The following is a 26361-nucleotide window of genomic DNA, read 5'->3' on the forward strand; positions in this document are numbered from 1 at the left end:
CCCGCGACAGGATGAGCTCCCCTTGCTCCTTTCCAGCTCCTGCCAACCTAGCAGTTCCAAAGCACACCAGTGCAAGTAGATAAATAGGTACCGCTACGGAAGAAAGGTAAATGGCATTTCCATGCGCTCTGGTTTCTATCACGGTGTTCTGTTGCACCAGAAGTGGTTTAGTCATGCTGGCCAGAAACGCCGGCTCCCTTGGCCTGAAAGCGAGATGAGTGCCGCAACCCCATAGTCGCCTTTGACTGGACTTAACCATCCAGGGGTCCTTTACCTTTTACCTTTTTTACAATTGCTGAGTGGACCAGAATGGATATAGAATAGAGAGATGCTCTCTAGTATTTTCACAAAAGGGACATCATGTTGTGAAAATGTTTATCAGCATTTTAAAAGCCTCCCCCCCCACCCTGCGCACGTGCGTGCACACACACACACACACACACACATTTTTAGCGAGGGACACTGAGGAGAGAACCAACATGAGAGTGAAGGAAAGAGAACTCACACAAGAATGGAAGCAGCACCCCAAAGAGGGAATTTAGCAGAAAGTAAAAGACCCAGCTGGCACAGACTTTAGGCACGTTAGGTCTGGATAGAGGGATGACTCCTCCCGTGGAAGAGGGGGGTGAAAGGTTCAAAACACTCTGTCAAGCCCAGTAGGAAGAGCCATCCCATCCTTTCCAGAGGTTGCTTCCCAGCCTCACCTTCTAAGAGAAATTCACAGTTAATCTAAATTTCAATTTTCTCTCTGTTTATGTAAATAAGAACTTGGATTTCAGGACGATAGAATCCTGGCATCTTTCTGTGAGAAGTGAATACCGAGAGCACTTTCATAGCATTTTGTTTTCAGCATTTTAGTAGCACTAGACATGGTGGATATTTTAAATGTCCCAGTACTCCCATCCTATTATCTGAGCCATTTTTAACACCAACGCCGTTTTAAATATAACTTGAGTTGTGTGCAGGTGTAGATTTTCTGCACTTCTGGGTGAATCACTAACTAGTGATTGGGGAAAAGGAGTGTGGGTGGTGCACATTTGCTCCCAGCACTTTGCATGTCGCCATGTGACATTTAAATAATACTTTTTGATACCAGTGAATGAAAACAGGGAAAGAATGGAGAGACGAAAGAAATGCAAGCTAATTCACAGAAAGGTATCATTACTCAGCAATAAGACTTCATTAATGTCATAATTACGTTCAGTACAGAGGTTTCATAAGCCGTCAGTCACATCCTGATAGCACATAAAAAGCAACCCACTTGTACCTTTTTATCATAGTACGGCATTGCAGTGCCGATGAGAGTACTTGAAAGAAGCTTTGTTTGGAGCAGTTTCAATGTTGGCTTGCAGGAAGCACCATGGATATTCTTAGGGAGGGAAAGAAACCAAGAAATGTGCAAAAAAAAATTAGACAGGAAGAGATCATACTCCCTGATTGCTATGAAAAGTCCTGCTTTCATTTAAATAGGTTACAGTGGTACCTCAGGTTAAGTACTTAATTCGTTCCAGAGGTCCGTACTTAACCTGAAACTGTTCTTAACCTGAAGCACCACTTTAGCTAGTGGGGCCTCCTGCTGCCGCCACACCGCCGGAGCAAGATTTCTGTTCTCATCCTGAAGCAAAGTTCTTAACCCATGGTACTATTTCTGGGTTAGCGGAGTCTGTAACCTGAAGCGTATGTAACCTGAAGTGTATGTAACCTGAAGTACCACTGTATATACATAGGGGAAATTCCCGATAGAACATTTTTTTAAAAAAAATTCTCTTAAAAAGATACTCTATCCACAGTGCTGATACTTTATCAGTTTTTTCTGCATCCACATAGAAGAGTTTTATTTTAAGTGCATGAGCCTGCCCACACCATTCTAGAGCCCACACAAAGTTTTCTAATGGAGCCAACATGGTTTCTTACCCTTTGCAAACCTGCCAGCATGACTGGCTGGAGCTGATGGGAATTGTAGTCCAAAACATCTGAAAGGAACCAGGTTGGCAAAGTCTGGCTTTGGGAAACCAGCCATACTCAGGAGCCAGGAGGGAGTCAGCTATGAAAACCACGAGTCTTTGGCAGTTCAAAATCCCCTGATTGTTAATTTAAGTTGCATTAGGCTTGAATCCATAATTATTTCAGCTATTTGGTGTTGAAATATGCAAGTGCCTAACATCTTCAAGTGGTATTTCCTATGTAATTGTCTTAAAATAAATATTAATTTGCTTGTTATTCAGCAAGTGAGTTTAGGACAGTTCATATAGAGATGACGATGAACAATTGCCCCTACCTCCTCCTACCCCCAGGAGATAAAATGCCTTCATTTTGTCTCTCTGTGTTAAATGGGTTGGAAAGTTGCCTTCCATTAAAATCTAAATCTATAGAACAGCCAGGTTGTTTACCCTTTCCCAAACAAATGTTACCACTGTGTAGTATTGATTTTTCTGTAAATGATTCCGCTTGTGAAAGGGGGTGACTTTACTTATCAATCATGCCTCCCCTGACACATTTAAGTAATTTGGATACTTATGCTATTATATGCTAACCTTTTCTTTTCCTGCAGAATTATTACTCTACAGTAAGAATAATTCTAGATGTTTCAGTTTTCGCTCATCTAACCTACTTGTCTTTTTCTGTGTTTTTTGTTTAAGTGAGGCTTTTGTTCTAGAGGCAAAGAGTTTGCCTTCCATTTTATTCTCTAGCCCTAGTCAAGAACCCAACAAACCCATGGTTTAAAATTGGTTTCTTTAAAACAAATGATATTTAATATTAACCAAAGTTTCTTGGGTTGGGATTAGGGCTGAAGGAGACTGTTGTTTGGTCTGCATTTTCGAGTGAAGCAACCTAATTCACACTTTCAAGGCTAATACCAGGTGTAGAAAGTAACTATCCTTAGGATTTTGTTCTTCTCTGAATTTTGCGCTACAATTCTTGTCTCAAGGAGCATGCTAAAATGTGTCAAAATACATACAGTAGTACCTCGGGTTACATACGGTTCAGGTTACATACGGTTCAGGTTACAGACTCCGCTAACCCAGAAATAGTGCTTCAGGTTAAGAACTTTGCTTCAGGATGAGAACAGAAATCATGCAGCAGTGGTGCAGCAGCAGCAGGAGGCCCCATTAGCTAAAGTGGTGCTTCAGATTAAGAACAGTTTCAGGTTAAGAACAGACCTCCAGAACGAATTAAGTTCTTAACCCAAGGTACCACTGTATTTAGGTTAAAATACTTTTAGAAATGCATATGTGGAGATAAAATATGAATTTGAATATATAGTTTGTAATAATACATGCTTTTAAATAAGAATTGTTGTATGGATTTTTTATTTAAAAAATCCATAGACCAATGCTGAAATGGGACAAAATAGTAATAATTATTCCATCTCTAGGTTGGGTGAAATGGCAGCTTGTGGTTAACTTTAATAAATGGAAATTGAAAACTTCCAAACAGTTGCACCAAGAAGAGAGAAGCTCATTGCAGCTTGTTCTCAACAGATTAAACAATGGTTTACTGTGACATTTGTACATCTCTAGTGACTTACTTAAGGTTGGCTGGTGTCTTCATCACTAAGGGGGGTGGGGGAATCTGAACCAGGAACTTCCCTGGTCACCCTTTTAGCCACTATGCTACACATTAAGATTTACATATCTGCTTTCAGATTTTAAGATTCCCAGGCACCTGTTACTTATTAGTCTGCCAAAATTAATGAGGAATATTCTTCTTTTCTAGGATACTTACTCGGTGGGCATGTATTACGGTTGTTTCACGGCCATGATGAGTGTTTAACAATTCCATCTGCAGAACAGAATGATTCACCACACAAGTGAGTTATGATGTATATTTAATACACTTTCCATTCTAAATTTCGCATTGTTTTATTGCTGAAAATCCCAAAGTGCCTTCATAGTTAGAGAGGGAGAGGGTGAGCGGCGGGGGGGGTGTGTGGAGAGAGAGAAAGAGTGCTTGTTCAGCAGCACTCAAAATATCTGCTGTTTTTGCCCAGTGCATGGAAAATGTGCCAGATTTTCACTGCAGTTATATCCTTGCAGTACTATTCAGGCTGGATGCAGAGAGAAAAAGGAAGAATTGTCAAATTGCCGTAGGCATATTTACAACTCACTAGAAAGATAAGATGCTACGATTTTGTCCAGGTATAAGTTGCATTAAGGAACGTAAAAATGACTCACACCGCAAACACATTTGCTCAGCAGTAAATGCCATATTTTTCAAAGTTAAGAGCCTCGTTCTATCTCCAGGCAGGCAATGCTGCTATTGTATCTGTATCAGGACTGCTGCTAGACCAGCACACTTCCTAAGGGGAGAGAGAATGGAGACATTCTGCCATCATGCCCCTGAGTGTGGGGCTTTTAGGACAATTGCAATACATGCACCTGGTGCTAGAATAGAGATGCTGCTTTTGTAATGTTTATTCTTTACAGTAGGCATTAGTATCAGGTTTCAGTTTATTAGATTGTAGTCCTACCTCTTGCTAAACTTGGTTGCATGTTGCCTAGTCCAATAGGACATCTTCATAGTGCTTATGAACTTAACAGCATTTACCTTTCTATTTTTAGTTGCGTGTCGAGGTCTCCACGGCCACCCCAATAACTCACACATCACACAGAATTTTTATTTAAGATTTTTGGCATAATTTTGGCCACAACTTTATTAAAATACAAATTTGTGATTGGTTGCTTAGGCATTGGTTGTGACTATCTGCCCCCACCATGGGGGACAGACTGACATTCCGCACGATGCGAAAGTCAGAAAAGGGGAATACACTTGGGGGTAGCGTCGGAGCAGGGAACCTGCCCTCAGCCCTCCCCAAATGCAACCAGGAGCTCATTGCTATGGCCCGAGCCCCCTTGTCAGAGTGGACAAGCAATAGTTAGCCTTTAATGGAATCCATTGCAGCAGCAGCATTAGAGGGGCAGGCACAGCCAATCCATGCCCCTCAACCAACCAAACCACAAACCAATGCCTAACTGTGAACCTTACAAGTTGTGCCGATTTGCTACGCAGTAGGCAAAAACCAAATGGCCCCAGCCAATCAGCCAGATCGACAAAATTCCTACTGGGCCCCTGCCCCAAGAGCAGATGACCCCATGACAGGCATAGCAAGGTCAAAGCGAATAATCCTATTCTAGGGAGGGAGGGATGGGCAATCCAATGCACGGGCGAAAAGAGGAAGCCCTAGCCTCGTGCAAGAAGTTTTAGGATTTCTGGCTGTCAATCAGCATTAACTTCTTCCCAAGAACAAGGGAAGCCCCAATCACATCACAACGATCAATTAGCCCGCCCCCAACTTTGGAGTGTCCTGGCGGCCCCCACCGCAACACGTGCGCTCTGTGAAGGAGAACACGCTTTGCTATTTTGTTAATGGTGTTAATATTGTTTTATAGATTCTAAATGTCATATTGATTTGTAAATCATATAATAAAACTTTTGTTGTAATTGTGACGTCTAGCTGATTTTTAGTTGCTGATTTGTTAACAGTGTTGTATAGTTTGCTCATTATATGATTTATGTTGTATTTGTGGCGTTCTATTACATTATTGTTATTTGTTTGTAAGCCGCTTTGGAACTCATTTGCATGAAAAGCAGCATAGAAATACAATCAAACAAATCAATCAAATCACAACCATTAAGTGTAAACTCAGTGTTTTTCTCGCTTGAGGTAAATTATACCTACTGATTTCTAGCAGCTATAGCTCAAAATTCTGCTTCCAGTGATCTAACATATATATCCTTAGCATTAAAAGTATCAGAGTAGTGTCACATGATTTTTAATGCAGATACATGTTTGACGTAGGTAGGAGAATATGAACAATGTGGTTCTACTGCTAATGGTGACCATTGATATGTATTTTTCCTTCTTCTAGAGAACTTTGTTGAAATGGTTCTCCCAATTTCTGTGCCCACAAATAGGGTGTAGCGGTTTGAGAGGCCACAAAACCACAACACATAAGAGTGCCCTCAGGCCGTTCTTTTGTTAGAGAGGACATGACTTGGGCCTCTTGGGTTCACAAGTGGCTCTTCGCAGATCATAGGGGTGCCTCAAGGACAATCTGCCTCTCCCCACTCCCTCCTACATATCAACTAACAATCTTCCTTGCTCGGTATTCATAACGGCCCTTTTTACTCTCACACAATTTTCATCTGCTTGATCCTTCTGTCCCCCTACCTCAGTGTTCTTGGCTGCTTATGAAGCAGAAACAGCTCGTCCCACATCTTTCTTTTTCCACTCCTGCAATTCTTCAGGACACCTGGGCTTAATTCCAGACAGCTGGTAGGGGATCAGAGCCAAACTGCCTCAGCATTTCTCCCAGACTAATCTCAGTCCCATTGATTCAACTGAAATTGGAATATAGGTGTCCATAAGTGAATGTAAAATCTTTGTAAAATCTAATTTTTTTGAAATAAAAATACATTTTTTGCAGGCGGTTGTTTTTTGAAGCAGGGGGAGCTGGTGTCCGTGCAAGGTCACTGTGGAGAGTTGAACCCCTTCGGATAAGGTAATTTAAACAAACAAAAAATGTATTATCTCTCTGCTAAAGTAATTGGAAACAGAGCTTCTGTTGTTGGTTCTGTCTTGTTAAATGGCAGGGTTAAACACTTCCATGTTATTTACTGAATTTATATTTAATAATAAATGAAATCAGTATTACCATTAGGGTAAAAGTAGATAAACTATGAACAATAAGGCATTTCGGTTTATGAATTAAGATCTAAGAAAAAGTGGGAAGGCAGGAGACATGCACAAGAAAAAAAATACATTTGAATTAATTTTCAACCGTGTAAATAGAGCAGGTGATATTGATTGTACAAGAGTGCCCCTGAGGAAGAACTTAGTTTGAAATGAGATTCAGCAGAGTTAAACATTTTTATTTTAGTGAGTTAAACATGCATTTAATTCTCTCATAGCAATCTGTGGGTGCTAAAACTGTGTAATTATTACTGGATCATGGCATAAATATCTTCATTCCGACTGACTCAGACCATGAAATTAATATTTTCAATCTATTTTTTAGCTGGAGTGGAAGTAACATCCGCTGGGGCCAGCCTTTTCGCCTTCGACATATTACAACGGGGCAGTTTTTGGCCCTAACTGAAGAGCTGGGTCTTGTCTTGTTAGACAAAGAAAAAGCTGACACAAAATCAACTTCCTTTTGCTTTAGAGCATCAAAAGTAAGTCAGTTTTCTACATCAAATGGTTACAAAAATCTTCACATTTTATCTAAATAAACACTACCCCATAACCACTTCAAAAAAGGCCATAATGCCAATGGTCAAAATTTACTGAGGGGAAAGGGGGATTTGGAATCGGGCAGCAGAAATAGAAACCATATTCGGGGGGGGGGGGGTCGTCTTCAACCCCTCTCAGATTTGTTCTCCTTTTTCTCTTTAAATTGGGACATCACATCCCTATCTTTATAATCTTTGGGGTGGACCTTGCATTCACAGAGGCTTCCCACAGCCACATTGGTGGGTAGTGCCCAAAGGGATTTAAAAAACAGCTTTTGCTTTCTTACAAGAAATAATAAAAATGTTGAAAGCTGACCAAAAGAAAAATGGAAAGCACAAGACTTGATCTGCCTCTGTAATACACTGTTTGTAACAAGTGATGGCCACTAATGGTGAACTGTAGACCTATCTGGCAAGCTCAGCGACCTGCTTTTCTTCACAAACCTCCTGTGAAGGACTGAGGTGATAAATATCTATGATGTGCAACTGTAAGGCTTGGCAGCATTGTTTACCTCACTGCCCAACATGGAGGTTGATGTCAAGAGGCAGAGGGACAAGGCAGCAGGGAGGTCAGTGTGATACGGGCACAGCTTTTGGCATATCAGATTTAAAATATGCTTTAAAGTATGTTTCATTGACTTCGTAATGAGCCAATGTAATTGTACTCTGTGCCGAGTGCTTAGAAGAAGCAAAAAAATCACTTAACTTTCAAAATGTGACATGGAAAATATTCCACTTCACTTCAGACAGAGTTTTGTAATCTTTGCAAATATTCTTAATATTTTTGTTCTGACTGCAAACATTCACACAGCAATCTCCAACAGCTTGCGATGGCATAGTATAACAGCATCCCTAAGGAATATAGTGAAATTTCATTTCATTTTATCTGAACATGACAGTGTTATCTCCTTAGTCTTAAATTGACAATGAAATGTGACAGCTATAATCCACTCAAGTGAAAAAGAGAATTAAGACAACAATTATTAAATTGTCTTCTTTTGTAATGCATTTCTTTTTCCAGAAAAGCTTAATCTCCCCCCCTTTTTTCAGTCACACAATTGCCTTTGGGTAGAATTGCCTTTGGGTTGTATCAAGTAACTGAAGGCATGTGTTGAAGGCAACTCGCACAATGATCTCTCTTTTCCCTCAGCTCTGCTTATGCAAGGTTCTTTTGGCCAGTGCACAATGTTCAGGAGTGGGGACCATGCCTCAAGGGAGGCTTTTCAGGGGCCGCAGAGCGAGTGGAGGGGAAGATCAATTATGCAAGCTGTGTTCTACTCTTGTAACCATTTAATTCAACCCTTTGAGTGCAATTTAGCAAAAAGTAGCCATGCCTTGTTCTAGTAGAAATCAATGGATCATTGATACACAAATAACTGCTTATGCCCTACTGATTTAAACAGGACTTGAACATCACAGTCTCTCCCTAAACTGCTCCCTTTAACTGCAGATACCAGGAAGGAAAAAGGTTTTATTAAGTAATTCCTGTTCTTCAGAATGAAACATACGCTGAGGAAAAAATACTATTGTTCCCACTGTCCAGTTCTATACTGTTAACATTAAATGGCTTTTAAATAACATCCAGCATGTTGCAGAAATTATTTCCATAGTTATAGTCACTTTTAGTTGTGTGTCAACTTGGGCAATTATCAATCAAATCTCTGAATGTCACATGACATTTGAGACACTGTGTTTCCTGTTTAATTCAGAAGTGTGTGACTGTCCTCCATACATTTCTAGTTCACAATCTCATCTAATGCATGCTTACTCCAATGTATTCTTCAGCAATGATAAAAAAGGCAATTTGCCTTTTTATGCTTTTGTTTGTGAAGTTGTGAAATATTCTAGATTTTAAAACGCTTGTGCCTTCCAGATTATGTGTTCCTTATGTTCATCTAACCCCCTCCTTGTTTTTTCTTCTTCTGTGACATAAAGGAAAAACTGGATTCTGCTCACAAACGTGACATAGATGGCATGGGAGTTCCTGAAATAAAGTATGGTGATTCTGTTTGTTTTGTGCAACATGTAACCAGCACTTTGTGGCTCACTTACAAAGCACAGGATGCTAAAACAACTCGTTTAGGACCACTAAAAAGAAAGGTAAATATTGTATTGTGCTTTTTTTTATTTTCTAAGATACACTCATCCAAATTAGAGATTTTGAATAATGCCATAATTCTTTGGAGATAAAGATTGGAGAGACATAAGCCTTTAAGATGTGGTGAATATGTTCACCATTTTTATGTTTTGATAAGTGCTCCAGCAGCAAGGTGTCTGCGTGCATGAATGCCCAGGGACCCATGTGGCTGGATGCCCAAATGTGAGATGCAGGGAGTTCTCTCTGTGGTTCTGCTGCACTGTAGAGCTGTTACACAGCAGGGGATTTTGCAGGTGGAGCTTTTGGGTGCTGGGTCCACTTGCTTGTATTAATAACATGCTTGTATTGATGCAGTATTTGTACTTTGCCTTCTGCGTATTACTAGCATGGTGCCAGGATCAAAATATTTGATTTTAGTGCAATTTAAGTATGTGCCTCTGTGCACCCATGGGCTCCCTTCTGTAGAAATCCTTCACAAATGTTCAGCGAATTGCATGTGCACAGCTGAGCCTTCCTAAAGAGTCCATGAGCAGCAGCTGCCTCATTTCCTTCAGCATTGTAAGTTGGTTTTTAAATTGTGTTTGGAACTCCCACTCATTCCTCTCTTTCTTTTAACCAGAGGCGTTGGATCTTAAAATACCAAATGGAAATAGGGAAAGAAAATGCTTTGTTCTGTCTTCTGAGACACATCTCAGTTATTAAAACAACTGAAATAGTATATTATTATTTATTTTGTGGGTGTATATGACTGTATCTCATTTTTAAATTACTGTAAATTTTGGAATGAAGATCATAGGCTTTAGATCTAAGATACCACCCTGATCAACATTTTGGCTGCATTCAGACACTATACTCTCTGACTATGGTTTGGAATATCAGGAATGAGCCAACTTGCTCATGCCCAGATTAATAGGAAACTTCCCAGTTGGTAAAATAACTGTTTAGTGTGCTTTTTGATTTTTGGAAACTTTGGTTTGAAAAATCCCTCCAAACTGGGATTGTAAACAATGATTGGAAGCTGATTTAGAGGGATTTCTCAAGCCATTATTTACCTGTTTGGACATTACAATGAACTGAAGTTTAATAAATATGGAAATGTTGTATTAAGTCATTGCACAACAGGAAGATTCTCACAGCTTGTTTCCATTCCTCTAAGCCAGGCATGGACAAACTTGGCCCTCTAGCTGTTTTGGGACTACAACTCCCATCATCCCTAGCTAACAGGACCAGTGGTCAGGGATGATGGGAACTGTAGTCCATGGCTGTTTGGCCATGCCTGCTCTAAGGCATGGAGAATGACTTAGTTTTTCTCAGTTTCCCCACTTTTCTCAACTAACCATTCCAACTTGCTATTTGGTGTTCAAGCTATATTATCCGTATTATTTAATATCATATGGATGCTATATTGTATGAATCTGTATCAAGACTGGTACTAGTCATTCCCCATCCTCCCTCATAACATCAGTTTATCATTCCTTTGGCAAGGTACATTGCACTTAAGAGCATGAAGGACAAAATATGCTCACTGTGTCATTTTGATTATTATAGGTTATATTACACCAAGAAGGACACATGGATGATGGTCTCACATTACAACGGTGTCAACATGAAGAATCCCAGGCTGCTCGAATCATTCGCAACACAACAAGATTATTTAGTCAGTTTATAAGGTATAGCACACCATCTCAGCGGCAATGCTTTTCCACAGTGACGTCTGCATAATTCTGTTTGCTCCTATTCATCTCTTGTTTCTTCTCTCTGTTTTCTTCCCACTCTGACTTTAGAACAGGGGTGATGAAACTTTTTGGCCCAGTGGGCCAGATCCTCATCGGTTCCACCCCATGGGACATCTTGGACAGATAGATGGGACAACCACCCCTGTAAATAATAATAATTATTATTTATTATTTGTACCCCAGCCACTCTGGGCGGTTTCCATAGAAACCAAAAATACACTAAAATATCACACATTAAAAACTTCCCTGAACAGGGAATGATGTCAATGTGACATCAAATGATTGGCCGAGGTTTTGCCCACCTGTCAAAAGTCCCTTAAGCAGCACTTCCTAAGTCCCACAACTAGGGTTGGCAAAACTGCTTTCGGCAGGGATGGATTGTGTGATTGAGCTGCCCATAGGGAAACTCTGTCATGCAGCCAATTCAGAAGGGTTGAACTGATGAGCAGTTACTGGTTGCTTTTTGCAGGAATTGACTGTGCCATCAAGTTCCTGTGGGGAACTTAGCCACACAGAGACTTAACACTTTTTTTTGCTTATTCTGCAAAGCATAATGTGTATCGATAGTGTTGTACAAACACTATAATAGTTACCCCAGCTTGAAGACTTTCAGTATCTCCTCTGTCCACAGATTTGAGTTACAAGTTACTTTGAAGTAGACAGAACTAAAAATAATAATGTGTGGCACCTTAAAAGTGAACAGACTGATTATGGTGTATAAACTTTCATGGATACATGACATGTAATCATAAATTCACTTGCATAGATTCACATGGCTGGGGCAGATATAGAGGAGTGGGGTCAGACTGGTAATTAAAACGCAAAAGGGACAGACAGTGGTCATTACTTTAAAGCTAAATAATTACAGTGAGCAAGACAGTGCTGCTAATAATACAAACATCCTGGCACTGGTAAGCTTATTAACACATGTAAGAGAGATGCTTTAGCAATCTTTTTTCCATCCAAATGAATTGTGCTTGAGGGTCCATCCTTTTCACCATGCTATAAGCCATTTTGCCCCCTTGTCTTTGTATTTTGAATGTAATGATCCCTGTATAAATCACATTTTTCTGAAGGGTGGTGAGGTGCTTCTCTGGTGCTTGAGTCTCTGGTCAAGCACCCCATATGAAAGTTACACTCTCCCTTTTTAGACTATCCATTTCTGGACCAGGTAGTACCTAATACTCTGGGTGAAAGAGGAGCTATACTTAAAAACGGAAACAATGTTATAATTATGATTGTTTTGGTTAGTACTGATCATGATTGATTCTAATTTACTTATATTGCTTATTGATTCTTAGTGGAAACAACAGAACTTCAACTCCTATCACTCTGCCTATTGAAGAGGTACTGCAGACTCTGCAAGACTTGATAACATATTTTCTGCCTCCAGAAGAAGAGTTAGAACATGAAGATAAACAAAACAAGCTTCGTTCACTCAAGAACAGACAGAATCTATTCAAGGAAGAGGTTAGAAAAGCTTCAGTGTGTTTTTACTGCAATCCTGTCAAATGACCAAGTCATCTCTGCAGATCAACTAAGGCTTCAACAAGAATATCAGCCGTAGAAGCTGGAAAATACCCCAGGGATCCATTGGCCTCTGGGGACCAACCATCCTACTACGTTTATTCACCCTTGCAGAGTTAAACACATAGTTCAGCTGTGAAATTCACTACCCCAAGTTGTAACGATGGCCAACAGCTTGGATGGCTTGAACAGGGGATTATACAGATTCATGGAGAATAGGACACTAGATGGCTGCTAGCCATGGTGTCTGCATACTACCTGCAGTTTCAAAGATAGTAAGCCTCTGAATACCAGTTGCTGGGGAAACAGGGGTGGAGAGTGGTGTTGTGCTCATGTCCTACTTGTGAGTGTCTGGTAGGGACCTGGTTGGCCACTGTGAGAACAGAACGCTTGACTAGATGGGCCTTTTACTTGATCCAGCAGGGAACTTACTACATCCTTAGAGGAAAGTGCTCACTCTGATTCTAAATCTCAACAGAAAGACCTGGAACCGATATAGTAATTCCTCTTTCCACTGATGTCAATAGGAGGGACAATTAACAAAGCAAAACGGAGGCACACAAAAAGGGAGAGCGCTTCTGCCCAACACCATCTAAGGATTACTTGCTTAAAGTGTTTTATTTAACACAAATTTTTAATATGCCTCATTATTTAATTGTTCTGAGATTTCTAGTAGTTCAGCAAAAGGGTACTTTGTAAATTTAGGGTGTCTGAAAATACTTAACTTACAGAATTCGTTGTTGTTTAGTCGTGTCCGACTCTTCGTGACCCCATGGACCAGAGCACGCCAGGCACTCCTGTCTTCCACTGCCTCCCACAGTGGAATATTGACCTTTAAATAGTGATTGGCAAGAATGTTTTTTTAAAAAAAATTGTGTCGGGTAGAGTCCATTTATACTTCCAATATGGAAATCATAAAAATGTGGTTGGTCATGCTCCATATGTCATGTAGGATGTGATCATGATAGACACAATGGACCTCTTTCAACGTCCCCCTCCCTGTCTTGGCAGCCCTTGACTGCTCATATGTACTGCTTAGAATGCCCCTGGCCATTACCCAGAAGAACCAAGCATGGTTTCCACAGAGCAATGCAATAATCTTGCTCCTTATGTTCAGGCTGCTCATTTTCTAAGGACTCATCTACACGTCCATTTATCCCTTGGCATTCCCCCAGGAAAACCCACGGTTTAGCACTGAATCAGAACAAACAGCCACCAGCTTTTCAATGGATTATCATTTGTTCTGATTTAGTGCTAAACAGTGGGCTTTCCAGGGGGAAATGGTGGGGCAAAGGCAAAACTGCTTGGACCCATGCTTTCTAGGTGCAGGACAAGGGGAAATGTGGATGAGCTCTCGGCCTGGGAGCATGAAACCGGGCCACTATATGTTACTGCATACAAGGAATAGGCCAGTGGGGGCCAAATGAGACATTGGCTACATCCCCACCAGTCTTTTAAAACACTATTATACCATTATTGGGAAATTCTTGGAACTTGTAGTTCATTAAGGGTGATGACCTCACAGAGCTACAATTCCCAGCACCCTAACAAACTGTAGCTACCAGAATTCTCTATGACTGTTAACACAGTATAATAATGCCTTAAAAATGTATGGTGTGGATGTCAAATATCAGTGATCTGACCCCTCTTGCATCCTTTTCTTTGCTGAAAATCAGCCATGTGTGGATGATTAGCTGTTCCTCCTGCACTATTTCCTTTATTTAACATGCACTGAGCTGCCATTAGCTATATAGGAGAGATTATATGTGGCACTATAAATGGCGTACACAAGTCTTCCCAATTCAGGTCACCGTTGGGTATGTTACTTTTGGAGAGGGAAGAATCATATATACCCAGTAATTTTTTTAAGCTCCATATTGTACTTGAAATGCATTTTAAACATGAAGGAATAAATCTTTGCATATGCACATATATTTTTTATCTGACGTCTTTACAGGGGATGCTGGCACTGGTCTTGAACTGCATTGATCGTTTAAACGTCTACTATAGCACTGCTCACTTTACAGGGATTGGTAGAGAAGAAAATGGTGCAGCATGGAAAGAAATTCTGAACCTTCTTTACAAATTGCTAGGTGAGTTCTGCAACTGCAGAGAGAGAGAGGGAGAGAGAGCTGCTTGTGGACTTCCCATAATAATTTAGTTGGCTAGTATAGGACACAGGCTGTCTCACTAAATGGGTCTGATCCATCAGCGGTTTTATGGTAGGATAATTTCCCCTATCAACAAATAACCTACGTATATTATTTACTTTATGTTGATGTATGCTATATGGCGCAGAGGCACTAACTGACAGTTTGATACAAATACATTCAACGCAATATGAAGAGCTTCATAATCTTCATTTCAGAAACAGCCCACAAGCTTGTTTCTCAGATCCTAACATGTAATTAAAGATATTGTAATGTAGTTTTGCATCTCAAAGAGCCTGTTCCACAAAACGCTGGGCTATTCCTACGTTTTATTGGGAAAGTGTCCCTTGCTTGTAAGATTCCAAAATAATTAACTTGTCTATAGAGAGAGTCAAGGAAGGGAGATGAAAACAACTGAAGGCTCCTGCACCCAAACTATAAGAAAACCCACAAAACCATAATGGTGTGTGCCTGCTCATTAGGAAATCAAAAACACTTAATGCCCTGTTTCCACTTTAATTCTGGTGATATTTTCCTGGGCAGTACTGCCACCATCCTCACACTGAAGTTTTCCATCAGTCGTGGCTATGATAGATAGCAGACTATTGTGGAGCAGTGATTAAGTTCCCTTGTTTATCTCAGCCTTCTGAATACTACTGACCTTTCCATGTACAGATGCTGCTGCTGCAGAATAATAATTATGTATTCTATAGTGCCTTTAAATTAGTGGGTGGACTTAAGGGCCACTTTTCAGCATTCTGTCTGCCTCCCTGCAGCTGTGGAAAATCCTCCCACTAGGATATGTGAGAAAATTAGAGGCAGCTTTAGAAGTGCCCTCTCCCCATCATGGCAAAGATCTTGGCTTTATTTAAACTGTTAATTAGTACTGGTTGCGTCTGTGTGTGTGTGTGTGTGTGTGTGTGTGTGTGTGTGTGTGAGAGAGAGAGAGAGAGAGAGAGAGAGAGAGAGAGAGAGAGAGAGATAAACTATTGTCTATAAGGCTAAGATATATAGCAGTGAAAAATAACGTAGCTGTACTGGATCAGTGCTGTGGTCCAGTCTCCCTCCCTGAGAAGTCCCTTTCCCACTTAATCTAAAAATACATTTGTAATGCCAACAGCAATTTCAAAAATTGCTGTTATCCTTGCTAATTATTGAGGACTGGAAGAGCTTACAGTGTTTTCTGTTATCAATGTTTATATGAAAATTGTGCATTAGACATCAGGCAATTTAAGCAGTATATAAGTACGTTTAGTTTGTCAGAACTATAAGTGATGGCTCAATGATATCAAATGGTTATCCAGTGTCAATAACTTTTGATACCTACTGGGACTTTAATATTGGAATGCTCCAATAAACCGTTACCAATTCCTTGTCCACTTAGGCCCATAGTTACTGAACTCAGTGGAGCTTATATGCCCACAGCATTGTTCTATAAGTCATGTTAATTATAACTGGTTAGGTAGTGAAATATCTGCAGGCATTTGGTAGACAGATGACAGTCTTTTTTTTTTTTAATACCTCTAAAGCATTTCAACTCAGAATTGACCGTTCATCTCACATTTTTCTTTCAGCTGCTCTCATTCGTGGTAACAGAAATAATTGTGCTCAGTTTTCAAATAATCTTGATTGGCTAATTAGTAAATTAGATAGACTAGAATCTTCCTCAGGTAAGATGTTTCATTTTATATAAATCAGCTACCAGTTTTAATGTGTGTATACAGTCTACAGGCCATTTATACAATGTCTAAAGAGTATCATACATGCTTCAGATAATCTGCTATTGACTCAGAGTAGTTTCATACAGATAATAAATTTCAGTAGGTTACTTTTCTACCCCTCCCTGCTCTACTCATACTTGTGACTTGCCAATGTGCTATTATTCCTTCTGATAGCCTCTGAAAAGACCACTGGTAACTCTGACTGTATTTAAAGATATTGGTTTCAATTGTACTGAGTATTTATTAGTTAATCTACAATTCTACATAGAAAATGTGAATTAATAAATATCTCTGGTTACATACTCATTCAACATATTTAAATAGCAAGGTTATATGCTTCTTAAATGTGGACATTTTATTATGTTTTCTGAAGTGCAAAATGCAACCCATATTAATGGATCAGTTTCAAAAGCGGCCTCCAATTGAACCTTGTTCTTCATTTATGACTTTGCTGCTTTCTGATAAAGACACTGTTTGAATAGAAGTATTTATATTTCCCCTATATTGTGTGTTTAGTAATTTATTGCTTTTTGAAAATTGAGAGCTAAGTTAAATATTTTTTCTTCTCCCCAAAGCCTATTTCAGTAACTTCATCATTTATAGGCTAGAGAGATAATAGACTAAGAATGTGGAGGTATTTTCTTCCTTTGCCTTAAGATGTTATTTTCTTCAGTCTTTGAATTTTGTTCAGTACACTGTCTCCTTAAGATGTTAAGATGATGTGTGTGCCTGTGGCATTCGTACAGGTATTTTGGAGGTGTTGCACTGCATCCTGATTGAAAGCCCAGAGGCTTTAAATTTGATAGAAGAAGGCCATATCAAGTCTATCATCTCGCTGCTGGATAAGCATGGGCGCAACCATAAGGTATGCCTGGCAGATGCAAGATGTGTCATTGACCTGCAGACGAAACACATGGGTCTCTATAATATCTCCCGTATATTGTGTTAAAAAAAGAAGCAACCACATAATGAAAACCTGTACGTTTGCAAACAAAGTACAAGTGTGAATTCAAAATATAGATACGTTTCTCTGTTTATGCTAAAGCTTAATTCCTTAGATAATGTTCTAGTGCACTACAAGCAAACACTGAGCCAATGCAGACATAACGCTCTCCTGTCTACATTCTGATTTCAGGGGATGTGTGTTGATTGCCACGGTTACAGTCCCTGAATTATTACAGCCATAGGTGCAAATCCCCTTGCCCATTACAAATGTTAAGCAGTTTGTAGACACCTTCAGCCAAGGACCTGAAATTCAGTACAAAAGCACACTTCAGTTCCTGATTTAAGTGAAAATCCTGTTCACTTTTAGTTATTGCCTGTGCTAATGAACTATTCTACCACGGTTAAGTGGAAGAAATAATTTTCTCTAGGGAAGGGAGATCCAAGGGGAGAGGGCACACATTTATGGATCTGATACCTGATTTATAAATGGGTGTTAAAAAAAACCCTTGTGTCTGCACTGGCTTTGATATGGTCATTTTTAAGCCACATGCTCTGTGAGCCACACGCAGCACCTGGAGCCTCTTCATCCACTGGCTCGTTTCCGCTTCCAGGTCCTGCCCACTTTCCTCATCCCTCAACCCACACGCTCCACAGCCCCATTTCCTCCACTCCAACCACCAAGATGAGTTTGGAAGCTTTCACTTCCCCTTTGATTAATCACAGCTTTTCATTTTATCTAAAACCAGCAAATGAAATGCTCAGCTGGATTTAATCAACGCAGAAACTGTTTCTGCCGGGGAGGGGAAGGGGAGCACTTGAGCCTAAGTCTCACTGTGGCTCCTTTGTGACATGGTAAACCATGGTTTGTTTTGATGTTCCAAGTGGCCAATTGTTTCAGATTGTTTCCCTTAGAATTAAAATTATAAGTTATAAGACCTTGAGCCAATGTCGTGTCATGTACTGAATGTAGCAAGGCTAGCTTCTAATAATGTCTTCCAGGTTCTCGATGTGCTTTGTTCTCTTTGTCTTTGTAATGGAGTAGCGGTGCGCGCTAATCAGAACTTAATCTGTGACAATCTTCTTCCTCGAAGAGATCTGCTCTTGCAAACACGGCTTGTGAATGATGTGACAAGGTAGGATCGGTGGCATGTGATTGTGTGTTCTTTATTAGATTTTACCTAGTGAAAGGTCTCTATAACAGTCCCAGCCTTCTTGTTGTCTTGCACTCTCCTGGTAAGAGGCATCGGCAATGCCTATGTATGTCAGGGATCATCTCACCATGCCAACTGCTCCTAATGTGCAGTGTGATCCTGAGCATGTTTTCACAGCTCAAAGGGATTTCCCCCTGTATGAATGACACATACTCCATTGATGTAACGTATGAGACTACCACCTTGCTGAAGCTGTACAAGTCTGTGTCTGGTCAGTGGCTGGATGAGTGCCTGCCTGGGAACCAATATGTATATTGCTTTGGGTTCCATGATAGAAGGTGGGTTATCTTGTAAGTCTGCAGTATATAGTAATTTAGTAATACAGTATACAGTATTTTGGGGACGTGGGTGGCGCTGTGGGTTAAACCACAGAGCCTAGGACTTGCCGATCAGAAGGTCGGCGGTTTGAATCCTCGTGACGGGGTGAGCTCCCACTGCTTGGTCCCTGCTCCTGCCAACCTAGCAGTTCGAAAGCACCTCAAAGTGCAAGTAGATAAATAGGTACGCTCCGGTGGGAAGGTAAACGGCGTTTCCGTGCGCTGCTCTGGTTCACCAGAAGCGGCTTAGTCATGCTGGCCACATGACCCGGAAGCTGTACGCCGGCTCCCTTGGCCAATAAAGCGAGATGAGCGCCGCAACCCCAGAGTCGGTCACGACTGCACCTAATGGTCAGGGGTCCCTTTACCTTTATACAGTATTTAGTAATACACTAAATATTTAAGTGTACCACAGCAGCCTCAGATTTCTTTGTACTCTTTTCTCAGTGGATCAGGGTCACTTACGTTGTATCCTGACAATGACACTTTATGGAAGAGGAAGCTAAGAAGTGGTGACTTGACTAAAAGTATCCAGTGAACATGATGGTGGGGCAGGTATTTGATCATGGGCCTGGTGAATACAAAACCAGCATTATATTAGCTGCACCACATTGTCTTCTGCATTTTTCAAACTTTTAGTTGAGTACCCCAAGCACAAAACTGCTTACCCTGCGAACAACGATATTATTATTAAAATTATGGGCATTACCAAAAGCTTTTATTTTGCTATTTTCTGTGTGTGTCTGTTGCCTGTTAAGGTAGCTCTGAAGCAGTTTTTTCTTATGTGATTTCTCTACTATTTTTAATTTAATCTGAATAAATATTCTATGCATAATTTTTCCCCAATGTGGGAATCCAAAGATGACATAATACTGTGCATTTTACACACTCTTTGTTCTTTGTTCTCTTTTAGTATGAGGCCAAACATATTTCTTGGAATTGCTGATGGCTCAGCACAATATAAGAAATGGTACTTTGAACTAATAATTGATCAAGTAGATCCATTTTTGACGGCAAAACCTACACATCTACGGGTTGGCTGGGCCTCAGCTTTAGGCTATGCTCCTTATCCTGGAGGTGGGGAAGGATGGGGAGGCAACGGTGTTGGTGATGACCTATACTCATATGGCTTTGATGGACTTCATCTATGGTCTGGTGAGAACTAACTTAAAACTCTGAACAGGAGCAAACAATGTTAATGTTCTCAAAGTAGGGACTTTTTTTTTAATGAAACATGTTGGCCCTCTTAAAAGCACCTCTTTAGCTCTTCAAATGCCAAGTGCTGAGTAACAGATTAATGCTAACAGTAAGCTAGCAGCAGGCACAAAAGAATTAAAGTGATATCCAATGTCAGTTCATTGATTTAAATTGGTCCACTTAGAATATGACCTGAACATTGGATGTGGAGCCTTTAAAATGTGTTAGGCTAGGGGTTTTTTTCCTTTTGTTTTGTTTTACTCAAGAGCTGTGCTTATATTCCACATGCAAACCCAATTTAAATTCAGGGGAGTTGTATAGGAGAACTCCTTTGTTGTGTTAAATCAAATGGAAAATTGAGCATTTTAAAAGTGCATGCTATTTGAAATTGAATAACAGGAAGGGAGATAATGAGTTTTCTTTGTATAAGACTGTGCTCTCCAAGCCGTAATTCAAAAATACATTTTTTGCTTTTACTATAATTAGTAACAGTCACGCGAGCAGAATAATATATTTGATATATAGCCTCAATTTAGAAAGATTTCAAAAATCCCTGTAGAAGATTATGGGACGTAGACAATACAGAATGAAGTGGCATTATACTGAAATTTTGAACTTCTTGTATGAATAGAAATATACTATTCATGCCTGATGAGGATGTTCAATGCATATTACTGAAACATTAATACTCTTTTTCTTACAATTAGTTGAAGTCTTATTTATATGCTATGTTTTGTTACAGAAAAGCTCTTTCCGCAAGAGCACCATGATCTATGTTTATTTATTAAATTTCTATACTGTGCTTCATTCCAACATCTCACATTGGTTTTTACAAGAAAAGCTATGCAATAATAAAAATACAGTAACCTCCCGCAAAGCATTTATAAAATAAACAGAATAAAAAAGGAGGTGGGTGGAGCAGCAAGGTCGAGAAATATGAAGGGCTGGAGAAGAATGATTATTGTTCTTTGACAAATAATGGAAGAAGGCAAGAACAGAAGATAAAAAATAACTTGAACTTCATGAAGTGTGTACATGTCAGAATGTGTAGGCCAAAATAGAAGGACATAATTTCCAGCTGTGGATGTTTGCTTTGTTTAAGCATTGTTCTCTAATTTATGAGCTTTGATCATACGTCTCATTTGTTTGCCTATTAAATTAGAAGCATATGGAAGAGAAATGAAGGAGCAAGGTCATTTGGCGAAGTTCTTTTATTTTAAGCAAGGTTATATTTTGAGTTCGGAAGAAAACAATGAGCTTTGAAATGCCACCCCCCAAAAAATCACACAAGTCTTTGCAAATATGGTTTCAAAGTCAAAAACTTGTCTTTCTGTGAATGCCTGCTTATTAGGTCGAGTGCCCAGAGCGGTGGCATCTGTCAATCAGCATTTGCTAGCATCTGAGGACGTGGTCAGCTGCTGCTTGGATTTAGGGGCACCCAGCATTTCTTTCCGCATTAATGGGCAGCCTGTGCAAGGAATGTTTGAGAACTTTAACACGGATGGACTTTTTTTCCCTGTGGTGAGCTTCTCAGCTGGTGTCAAGTAAGTAGACCCTTCTTTCAGATAAACAGTTTGTGTTTTGCCAAGCTGTTTTATTGAGTGCTGCCAAATGTGGTCATGGCATCCTTCTCCCGAGGTCCTTTGCAGCTGTCAGTCCTGAAGAGAAAAACAATTTTATGTTGAAACCCTGACTCATAGATAATGGACAATGAAATATAGAGTCTTTGACACCTCTTGTCTTTGGTTTGAACTCTTCCCAGGTTGGCACTGAGCAAAGCCACTTTTATTTAATGATTTCTTTTCCTCCCATGACCTATGTGGAATGAAATAGGTCTCTGTCATTTATCAATGGATAAGTGTCTACACATAGCACCACACTTGGCATTAACTGAGATCTTTGTTGGCAGCAGCAACAAGAGGTCATACTCTCGTCTCACCTAAAAATATTTAAGGAACAATGATGAATCAGTATGACTTATATTTCACTGCTCAGTTGCATGAAACAATACAGAGGTGTTGACTTGGTACCTTTTCCAAGCTCTAATGCAATTTTTATATAATAATCATTTCAAAAATCCCTCCTTTTATTTTTTTATTTTTTTACATCCACTTACTAAACCAGTGATAGTCAAGGTAGTGACCTCCAGCTATTGTTTGTTTGTAACTCCCATCAGCCCTAGTGAGCATAGCCATTGGTCCGAGAGTTGTATTGGATAGGAGTTGTAACCCAACAACATCTGGAGGGCACAATGTTACCTACCCTTGCTCTGAACAGTTTGGGACAATGATATCTGAAGACTATCTTCTCCCAAATGGACCTGTTCAAACACTTCAGTCTTCAAAGAAGACTGTACGTCCCATCTACAGCTGAGGTCTGATTGGTGGGTTTGATGGACAGGGCTTTCTTGATAGTGGCACCCAAGTTATGGACAATATTGCCATATTTTTGTTGGGTCCCTCCTCTGAAAGTCTTCAGGTGCAAATTAAAAATGTGTTTCTTTAGACTGACTTTATTTCAGTGAGTTCATTATTTACTTGTGATGCTTTAATATTCAATTCTCTTCCTGCTCTTGTATATGATATTTTCCTCTGTATCTTTCCTCTGTTACTGCCAATATTCATAAAAGTTTTCTTGAGGTGCTTTGCCATTTTGGGGCCTCCATTGTGGAGCTGAAAGGCAGGATAATTAATTAATATGTGACTATTAATAAATAAATAGTCACATACACTAGAATCTGCATGAAAGGGAAACTAAGAGATGAATCAAAACATTTTGGGTGAAATTAGAAGACAGAGAAGACTTCCTGCATTTGTAGATCATCTCTGAGGTAAACCTAGAAGAAACTGAATCCCAGAAGCACAGGGGAGTAAAGAACATTTCAAAGGATTGGGGTAAATCATTTTGTTGACTCTTCATCTACTAAGTACTTAGGCAGACAGTCTGTGACTCTCGGTGACAAACAAATATATGAATCAGCCCAAGGATTCTTTCATGTGCCAGCAAAGTCTGTATGTGGTGGCTTTGCCACTTCATTTCCACCTTAGAAACCATTTGTCTGAATCAACTCAAGGGGAAAAAATCTCCAGTATTATTCAGCAAATCATACCTACTATGGTAACTGTTAAGATCTTCACATATGTGTTACTTCAACCAAATGGCTTTATACAGGAAAATGAAGTAGTAAAACTTGCTACTGGTAAACTATATATCTCAAAAATAAATGTATGAAGCTTGAGTAATATGTTCAAGTTCCCATGTGGGTGATTATTTGAAACCCAACCACAGCTAAAATGAGGCAAGCAGTTCATTGAGGCTCTTTCCCTATACAGTTTAACCATTTCAACCACAGTGTGATAAGGTCCCAAAAACAGTGATATGGCCTAAAATTGTCAGGTTTTCTAAAAGAGCTTGAATGTGTGTATGGATTAAATAAGACCTGAAAACATAGAATTGTAAACAACTACTTGCCTGTGGCAAATAAGATGCACCTCCATGTGAGCAAAGAGGAATTTGTTTTTGTAAAGAACTGGAACTTCCTTTCATTCTTTTCATGCGCGGAAGATTATTTTCACTATCCAAAGGCAGGTGAGTAAAAAATGGTAGACTTCTTTTCAAGGTTGTCTGAAAAGTGAACATGCAGAGCAATACTAAGCATGCTTACTCAGGAGTTAGACTTACTGTGCTAAATGGGGCTTAATTCCTAGTAAGTGTGTTTTAAGTAAACTACAGATTTGCAAATCTGTTTGAAATAGGTTAGAAAACTCTTTGAAAGTACAAGATTATGCAAATCTTCCTGAAAAGAGGAATATTGAATATTATGCTGTAAGTAAGGATTCTTTGCAGATAATTCGGAAGTTGTTACTAGTGCAGAATTTGGATGCCAGAATGCTTACAGGCACAACTGAGAGGGCTTATGTAACACACATTGTGATAGAACTGCACTGATTACCTGTTTTATAGCGTTTTATAAAATTATGCATGATATGGACAAACATTTTTCTTCCTTTTTCATAACACTAAAACTTATGATCACCTGATGAAACTGAATATTGGAAGATTCAGGACAGATAGAGTACTTATTCACATTACAACTATGGAACTGGCTTCCACAGGAGACAATTTCATGGGGGTGGAGAGGGAAGAAAGCCCTGTCACACAATCTGAAGTCTTTCCATGAGGCTTCCACTGATGGCACTCACTTGTTGAATTCCTACCTCACAAAGCAGAACATAATTCTGAAAACATAAAAATCCTGCCTCAGTCATAAATGTATTTTGTGATGATGAAGTTGTATATTGAATTGTGTTGAAAAGGAGTTCAGTTACATCATAATATAAGTACTGTAAAGGTATGTTCAATTTCCTTAGATACCATTAAATCTCACATATAAAACAAAGAAGGTTCTTAATATTTGAAGCACATCTGCCTGAGAATATATAAATTTGAATATAAATGCATTGATTGCAGAGATACAGACCCAAGGCTAAAATGAAATTAGCTCTAGCAGATTCCTCTGCTTCTTGCTAAGAGAGGGTTCATGAAGCTCAAGGGTCCAGATGTGTTGACATGAAAAGTCAACATCTTTGAAATAAATGGCTGGTGCTCTTTGTAATTGAACAGGTGGTGTGTTAAATAGTGGTGCTGCAGGGCTGTCTGTATCTGAAAACTCACACTGTGTCACAGAAAAAACAATATTAGGCATTTGACATATTCCTGAAACTCATCCTAGGAAAATTATGTAAAAAAGCTAGAGATGTCATTGCAGCTGCTCAGGCAGTTGGAGAAAAGGCCTAACAAAATGTGTTGAAATGAATGTTATTATAATTTGTGTCAGTTCAGCAGTGAACTGATATTCTATATTAGTTAAATATTGTGTATAACTATTTGAATAAATGTTGACTCAGTAGTCTTGTACTTCTCAAATGAACTTGTAGTTGATGAGAACATGTCAGTGTCAGAACCTCTGCTCACTTTGCATCTGCTCCTTTATTGCTGATTGAAAGAAAATAGTACAGTAGTGTAGAGCCAGAATGGGGAATCTTGTTGTTGTACCATCCCTCCCACTGTCCAGCCACCGCTGTGACCGGGCTGGTGGAGGCAGTCTTTGGTTTGTGTTGGAGAATCCCAAGACTGGTTTTGGAGGACTTCAATATCCATGTTAATGCTGACTTGTCTGGGCCAGTTCAAGAGCTCATGGCTGCCCTGAAAACCATCCAACACATTCTGTAGATCATACCCTAGATTGGGTTTTCGCTTCAGACATCATTACAAATGACCCAGTTGTATATTGTCCATTGTCATGGAAGGATTACTCCCTGGTGAGCTTTGGATTGGCTGTGACTGACACCCACCCACACCAACCCACACATGTGGGTGGGTGGGTTGGTTGGTTAGATTGATCCACCCCCAGAGACTGATGAAATCCGAGGTATTTCTGGATACTCTGGGGTATTTTACAAGCAATATAATGGGTTCTACTGTTGAAGCCCTAGTTTCACTTTGGAATAGTGAAATGCAAAGGGCAATTGACTCAGTCATTTCTAAGTGGCCTTTCCAGCCACGGGGAGTCTGGGAAGCTCATTCGTTTACTGAGCAGCTCCAGACAGTGAAGCAGGCTGGCCATCATTTAGAATGCAGGGGTTATAAGTCCCAGTGCAGGGACTTATAGAAGTATGAATGCATAGCTCAGGCATAGGCAAACTCAGCCCTCCAGATGTTTTGGAACTACATTGGGATATTGAGGGTGGGCAGGAAAGATGATTTGTAAATATGATGCAAGACTTGTGGGGAAATTATTTGTGATAATACCCAGCAAAGTCATACTCATAGTAGATCCATTGCACCTAATAGACAGGTTACCCATCTTCTTTGATTTCAGTGAGTCTACTCTAAGTATTAATAACACTGAGCATCACGCATGGACTTTTGTCCTCAGTTTACTTGATTGTATTTGAATATTCTGCATTAGACACATATCATCTATCATCTGTAAAAGGTTTTCCAGCTGTTAGAAAACAATGTTAGAAATTAATTTTCCACTGAATAAAGGGGAAGTTTAAAATAAAGAAGTATGCTTTTCTTTACTGCAATTGCTGCTTAATTAAATTGGACGCACGCGCACAGGAATTAATGTTTAATGATAACATTTATATCATGAAATGAGACCCCTGTTATTTTATTTGCTTTAAAAAAATCCACCCTCTTGAAATATTATGCTTGTTCC

At 39.7% G+C, this 26361-nt stretch overlaps 1 protein-coding gene across 1 annotated transcript in view; it reads left to right on the top strand.

The window, feature by feature from the left end:
- Window positions 1-26361, top strand: part of RYR3 (ryanodine receptor 3) — a 265043-nt gene that overhangs the window by 86165 nt on the left and 152517 nt on the right. Inside the window, exons 8-19 of the mRNA XM_083743873.1 lie at window positions 3718-3811; window positions 6429-6503; window positions 7020-7176; window positions 9169-9333; window positions 10880-11001; window positions 12369-12537; window positions 14552-14687; window positions 16319-16414; window positions 17212-17330; window positions 18410-18543; window positions 19852-20093; window positions 21487-21679. Of these exons, the coding sequence (XP_083599999.1) occupies window positions 3718-3811; window positions 6429-6503; window positions 7020-7176; window positions 9169-9333; window positions 10880-11001; window positions 12369-12537; window positions 14552-14687; window positions 16319-16414; window positions 17212-17330; window positions 18410-18543; window positions 19852-20093; window positions 21487-21679 (1702 nt within the window). The remainder of the gene's footprint in view (window positions 1-3717; window positions 3812-6428; window positions 6504-7019; window positions 7177-9168; window positions 9334-10879; window positions 11002-12368; window positions 12538-14551; window positions 14688-16318; window positions 16415-17211; window positions 17331-18409; window positions 18544-19851; window positions 20094-21486; window positions 21680-26361) is intronic.

This window comes from Podarcis gaigeae (genome assembly GCF_964106915.1).
Source record: "Podarcis gaigeae genome assembly, chromosome: 1".
In the NCBI taxonomy this organism is placed as follows: domain Eukaryota; kingdom Metazoa; phylum Chordata; class Lepidosauria; order Squamata; family Lacertidae; genus Podarcis; species Podarcis gaigeae.